General features: G+C 54.1%; 1 protein-coding gene across 1 annotated transcript in view; it reads left to right on the forward strand.

The window, feature by feature from the left end:
* Positions 1-6,004, forward strand: part of Tm6sf2 (transmembrane 6 superfamily member 2) — an 8,696-nt gene extending 2,692 nt beyond the window's left edge. Inside the window, exons 2-10 of the mRNA XM_004646873.2 lie at positions 552-655; positions 1,083-1,180; positions 1,245-1,348; positions 1,651-1,733; positions 2,220-2,344; positions 2,499-2,600; positions 3,003-3,095; positions 3,802-3,921; positions 5,550-6,004. Of these exons, the coding sequence (XP_004646930.1) occupies positions 552-655; positions 1,083-1,180; positions 1,245-1,348; positions 1,651-1,733; positions 2,220-2,344; positions 2,499-2,600; positions 3,003-3,095; positions 3,802-3,921; positions 5,550-5,753 (1,033 nt within the window). The 3' untranslated portion in view covers positions 5,754-6,004. The remainder of the gene's footprint in view (positions 1-551; positions 656-1,082; positions 1,181-1,244; positions 1,349-1,650; positions 1,734-2,219; positions 2,345-2,498; positions 2,601-3,002; positions 3,096-3,801; positions 3,922-5,549) is intronic.
* Positions 6,005-6,472: the final 468 nt, after the last annotated feature.

A 6,472-nucleotide genomic window follows, 5' to 3' on the forward strand; every position in this document is an offset into this window, starting at 1 on the left:
CAAAGCACAGGGAGCACGGTTCAATCCCCTAGCACCACATGCCAGCCAGCCCCGCCCCCTGGTGGGCTGAGCTGGCCACACACACACACACACACAAATAAATAAATAAAATTAAAAAAAAAAAATTCTGGGTCCAAGAATGTAGCTCAGCGGTAGAAAATGTGCCTACTGTAGGCCAGGACCTCAGTTTATCCCTCAGCACCACAAAATGAAAGAAAGAAAGCCAAGTGTGCTGGCACCTGGTTGTAATGCCAGCACAGGGGAGGCTGAAGCAGGCGGGTTGCTGCAAGTTTGAGGACAGCCTGGGTGACAAAGGGAGAGCCTGTCTCAAAAAGAAACAAATGGAGGGGGAGCACAGATGAAATGAAGAAAGGAGATCTCTCTGGAAGCAGCGTCTGGAGGGCAGAAGCAGTCCGAAGCAGAGGCAGAGCCTTCTGAGGGGAAAGACACACTGCAGATCCGGCCGCTGGAGTCTGTGCAGCTCACCAGCAGGGAGCGAGGCGAAGGCCCCGACACAAACCTGGCCTCCCTGACGCCATTCCCCTCCCCAGGCCCCTGTGGGTGGCACTGCTGAGCGGCTTCATCCTGGGCCTGCTGCTCGTGTCTGTACGCAGCCTCTCCCGCGGCGAGATCTCCCATGACCCGCTCTATGCCGGTGAGCCCCTGGAAGGTGTTAGAGAAGTGGGCTGTCCGGGAAAGGGCCCCCACCCTAACTCCTGGGGCCAAGGCAGGGCTCCTCCATCAGGGCGGGCACCTCGGAGGGCTCATATTACACGGGGGATACGGCTGGTGCTCCTCCATTAGATTGGGAGCCTCAAACAGCTCTTCCTTGTAGACGCCGAGCTCCTCAGAGCAGGGGCTGTGTCTCCTCCATCACACAGGTACGCGGAGGCAGCAGTGCAGTCCTGCTGTCTGTGCAGTGGGGACAGGGACTGCTCTAGGACTCTTTTGCCTGGCCTTCAAGCCCCACCCCTTCACACCTCCCCCCAGCTGAGCACGCCCACACCTTGACTGGGGGTCCTTGGCCCCGCCCACACTTGGCTCAGTCCGGCTCAGGTCTTCCTCGACCACTCTCCCCGCAGTCTTCACGGTCTTCGCCTTCACCTCAGTAGTGGACCTCATTATCGCCCTGCAGGAGGACGGCTACGTGGAAGGCTTCATGGAGTTCTACACGAGGGAGGTAAGTGGCAGGTGGTGGGGTGACCCTGTCACCTTGTGTGTCTGAGCCTCGCCCCTACCCCCAGGGCGAGCCGTACCTGCGCACAGCACACGGGATCTTCATCTGCTACTGGGATGGCACTGTGCACTACCTGCTCTACCTGGCTATGGCCGGTGCCATCCGTCAGAGGTAATGGCAGAGTGGCTCCTGGGCCCCAGATGGACCCTCACAGTGGGTGGAGCAGGAAGCCCCTCAGGACTGCAGCCCAGGGTGGCCGGAGACGGTCTAGTGCATGTCCTCAAAGGGAGGATGGTGGTCACGCGGCTAGTACTCATGCGGGCCCTGAGAAGCCACTGTCACCCCTATTGTCCTTTCCTCCCTGGACAAAACTGAGAGGGGCCTGAAGCTGGTGGCTAGGGTGGTATCTGCTGCGCTGAGGCTCTGACACTGGAGGACAGGTACTCATAGTCACCTCTGCGTTCCTGGCCCAGGAAGCAGTATCGGAACCTCGGGCTGTACTGGCTGGGCTCCTTCGCCATGAGCACCCTGGTGTTTCTCCCGGGAAACATCCTTGGTAAGGATACAGCTGCGGGGAGCCCTGTCCCTGCACCAGAAGCCCCACACTGAATCCTCCCTCTCCTCCTCAGTGCCTTCTTTCCCTTCTGTTTCTTTGTCTGTCCATAGCCAGCCTCAGCCATCGGCCTCCTGTTTCCTCTTGGGGGTGGGGGCTTCCACTTCTTCCCTTGGATTTTTCCTGCAACACGGACACTGGAAGGCTGTTTTAGAGTAGGCAGAGGGGAAGCTGTGTAGGTGAGAAGGGTCTTGGGAGGTAGGGCAGAGATGACAGTCCAGACTTTGGAACAGCACGGACCGACTCACCAAAGAACGCACCCAAGTATACTCATGGGAAGTGAAAAACCATGAAGGGTAGAATCTGCTCTCAGAAGGCAAAATGAAGAGCATGGGCATCATTTGTGGGCACTGGGGATCCACAGAAGGTGACACAGCAGGAGCAAGGATGGCATGTGTGCATCAACATGTCTCTCCTCCACTGTGGCAGGCAAATACAGCTCCGAGATCAGGCCCACCTTCTTCTTGGCCATCCCCTATATGCTGGTCCCATGCTGGGCCAGCCTTCGCATCTTCAGCCAGCCCCGGGCACGATCCTACAGTCCCTCCAATGTGGTGAGTGCCGCATCCCTCAGGCCAGCCAGGGCTCAGCCTGCCTCACTGGCTTCCACATGAGCTGCGTTGGAAGTGTCTTCAGGGAGGGGGAGCCTTTACCAACTACCTGCGGCTACCAGATCGCTCATGCAATGCTGATTCTCCTGGGGAGCAGGTGCAGGAGGAGCAGAGAAAGGGGATCCTGCAGCGTCCTCTTGATCTGGCTCTCCTTCTCTACCTCATCCTGGCTGCATTCTTCACCCTCTTCCGGGGCCTGGTGAGTATTCTCAATGGCTACCCCTGGCTTGGCTCAGAGCCTCCTTCCTGGCCCTTTGTTGGTAGAAAAAGACCAAGGGAAGTGCATCATCAAGTCTGACCTGAGTATCCCATAACAAAGCCCTGTTCCCTGTAGCTGTCTCTTTCCTCTCTGCAAATTCTTGGGTGAACAAGGATAGACTCCTTGTATAAACACAGTTAGGGTCCCCGGGTGGAGATAGGTAGGGTACCTGGATGGAGATAGCTAGGATCCCTGGATATATCAGCTAGGGTCCCCGGGTGGAGACAGCTATGACTAGGATACCCAGACCAAGGGATCCAGACCATGTTGGGAAGTGAGGTGAGACAGCTTTCTGGAAGAGGGGTGTTCGAGGTAGAAATTTGGTTCATCTGTCTGTCCCAGGTAGTACTTGACTGCCCCACAGACACCTGCTTTGTGTACATCTACCAGTATGAGCCATACTTGCGGGACCCTGTGGCCTACCCAAAGGTGCAGGTGAGAGCAGGTGGGAGAAGACCATCATGGTTCTGCCTGGGTCTTTTTGAAGCAGATGCTCAGAGAACAAGTCAAGTTGGCAGAAGCACGTGCAGAATATATTGTCTTACCAAAAAAGTAACAAATATGGTCTTCAGATGTGGCTGGGTGCAGGTGCTTGAGGATAATTCTGTCTCTAGACCTTTATTGTCTTTGCCTGGCTCACTTTAGGGGGCGGCAGAGGTGGCTCCAGCTTTCCATATACCCCACTCCACCACCTCAGAGGAAATGAGCTCTTATTGATACCCAAGAACTTAAGCACATATCTGAGACAGCTGTGATTGGCCTAGCCCACTTGCTTGTTCTTTTTTCTTTTCTTTCTTTTTTTTTTTTTTTTTTTTTTTTTGTCTTTTTGAGACAGGGTCCCACTATGTAATTCAGGCTGGCCTGGTAGTACAGGCTGGTCTTGAACTCGCAGCAATCCTCCCACCTCAGCCTCCAGGATGCTGGGATTACAGGCATGTGTTACCACGTCTGGTGCCTGTTCTTTATCATTATGGTCATGGCATTGGAGCATTTGCGTTAGCCAGGCCGTGGTCACATGGGTAGGCAGAGGACTTGAAGGGGAATGGAGGTGCTTGGCATGGGTGGGATGGGAAGAGGGCCTCAGGATGGGCAAGGGCCAGGAGCCCCGGCTCCTCTCACAGGCTGTGGTCCAAATCATCAGATGCTGATGCAGCTGTTCTACGTCCTGCCTTTCTATGGCCTGGCTACCTATGCCCTCTTGTTCCCGGGATGCTCCTGGCTGCCCGACTGGACCCTGGTGTTTGCCGGAGCCATTGGCCAGGTGAGGGGACAGGCGGTGTGTGGGCAGGTATTGTGCCCATCCGGGGAAGCCACAGGTCCAGTGCCCTCAGAATTCCCCAGGTTTAGGGGAGACAGAGCCGGATATGGTCACCCCCAGCTCCCTGGAGTCAGCTAGAGGGGAAGAGGTGCAGGGCAGAGGGGATTATGAGGGGAAGGTACAGCAGGGACACAGGCGCTGGGCTGGATGTGCAGTGCCCCCCCCATGCAATTCTAGTTCAGAGTTCTTGGCTTCAGTCATTCGCTGATGTTTTCCTTGTGAAAATAATAACATAAAATATTATTAGTTAGGTTCCTTGAAATAATAATAATAATTATTATTGGTTAGGTTCCTTTTCCAACCTAACTAATAATTGTAGAAACCCTGCAATTTCACAGAAACTGCAGATTCCTCCGTAATTGTTTTGGAGGGAAGTTTGGAAGTAGCCAGTCCAAGAGTGTTATTCAGTTCCCTTTGCTGCTGACTGGCTGCTGCCCTGCAACCCATCCAGGCAGATGCGCCTGTAGCCTCACACCGTAACAGGTTGCTGTACCATGTGTAGCTATCTCCAGTGTTCTCTGTCTTATTCTTCCTAAAGCCCTGAGATCCCCAAGATCATGCCAAAATGCCCCACAGCTTCCAAGGCCTTAGTATTTTTATTTTTTAGTTGTACATATTTGGTATAAGTACCACACACTAACTGATTGCACCATGGCGCTCCATTTTTGTTGTATGTATTTGGTACACGGTCTCACTATGAAGTTTGGACTCGTAGTGATCCTCCTGTTTCCAGCCTCCCCAGTGCTGGGATTAAGTTGTCACCCCCACACTCGGTCTCAGTGGCCAGCTTAATGCGCCCAGGGACAGGGCAGGCTCAGCATGTGGTGCTGGGGATCGAGCTTCAGTCTTTGTGCTTGCCTAAGCAGGTGCTTAGTCCACTGAGCTATCCCGCCAGCCCTAAGGCTTTATTTTCTTTCTTTCTTTCTTTCTTTCTTTCTTTCTTTCTTTCTTTCTTTCTTTCTTTCTTTCTTTCTTTGGCTTTATTTTCTTAAATTAAATTACATACTTAGGGTCTAAGCCATAAAAATCAGCATTTGTGGGCATTTTTTGACCATATGTGAAATTTGCAATTTTTCACAATTTTTGGATGCTCTCAGAAAGATATCCCCTGCGAATCTCAGGAGTCTCGGCAAAGGAGTTCTCTAGGCTGGAAAGGGCATTCCAGGAGTGGGGACAGCATAGGAGAGGCATAGAGGAGGATGGGACTGGCGAGACTGTAACCTAGGTCAAGGCAGGGTCAGGAGAGATGGGCGGCTTGATGCTGAGGCCTTTGAACTTGGGACTTGTGTTGGTGACGGGAGGTGTGGGAGGTACTGGGGCAGTCGAGGACCCAGTCAGAGCTGGGTTCCCGATGTGCACATAAGCCTGGATCGGGCCAAGACCAGGGAAGAGTTTTATGGGAGAAAATGGACAGGATTCCTGTTCCAGAGATGCTAGGAGGAGGACCTGGACTAAGTCAGAGGAAGGGCATTAGGTCCCCAAGGAGAGGGGGCAGGTGAGTCACCCAGCCAGCAACCCAGGCGGGGCATTGGCCCTCCCTGCCGCGACCACCGTCCTCCCTGTCTGCGCAGGCGCAATTCTCGCACATGGGCGCGTCCTCGCACCTGCGCACGCCCTTCACCTACCGCGTGCCGGATGATGCGTGGACCTACGTCTTCCTCTCCAACCTGCTCTACGCCATCGGCCCGCACCTGCTGGCCGCCCGCTGCTGGCTGTGGCCTGCCTTCTTCCTGCAACTGCCACCTGCTCCCTCCGCTCCCAAGAAGCACCAGTGAGGGCTGCACCCAGGATCCCGTTTGCAGGCAGGCGCAGCCGGCTCTGTGCCCGAAGCAGGCTGGCACTTTTAGTGGCAGGACTAATGTCTCCAGGGGTCTTCTGCTTGTGGCGGCTTAAGCCCAGTGGGTAGAAGGGACACCTACAGACAGGGGTCCTTGGAAAGACAGCCTCATTGAAGTTGGGTTTGGGAGCACACACCTGTCATCCCAGCACTCAGGAGGCTGAGGCATGAGGATTTTGATGAGTTCAAAACCAGCCTGAACAAGACCTTATCTAAAAAAAAGTGTGTGTGTGTGTGTGTGTGTGTGTGTGTGTGTGTGTGTGTGGCTTGGTCAGCTGTCACCACACCCCAAAGACCACAGAAATTCTTGAGCCTGGGCCCGAAGCTTATGTATCATCCCTCTAAAGGGCCCCCCTTTTTTCTTTTTGCCTGTATTTAGTACAGGGTCTACAGGGTTTCAGGGTCTCACTATGTAGATCCCACTCGTAGTGGTCCTCCTGTTCTCAGCCTCCCAAGTGCTGGGATTACAGCGCACACTACCACGTACAGTCTCAGTTGCCCTCTCGGCATGCCCTAGGGACGGGGCCGGCACAGCACACTGGGGCCGGACCCTGCACTCTGCCTAACCTATCAGGCCAGCCCCCTCAAGGGTTCTTTTAATAAAAAAATTCTTTTTTTTTTTTTTTTTTTTTTTTTTCGGAACCGGGGATTGAACTC

This window comes from Octodon degus, unplaced genomic scaffold (genome assembly GCF_000260255.1).
Source record: "Octodon degus isolate 3935 unplaced genomic scaffold, OctDeg1.0 scaffold00282, whole genome shotgun sequence".
In the NCBI taxonomy this organism is placed as follows: domain Eukaryota; kingdom Metazoa; phylum Chordata; class Mammalia; order Rodentia; family Octodontidae; genus Octodon; species Octodon degus.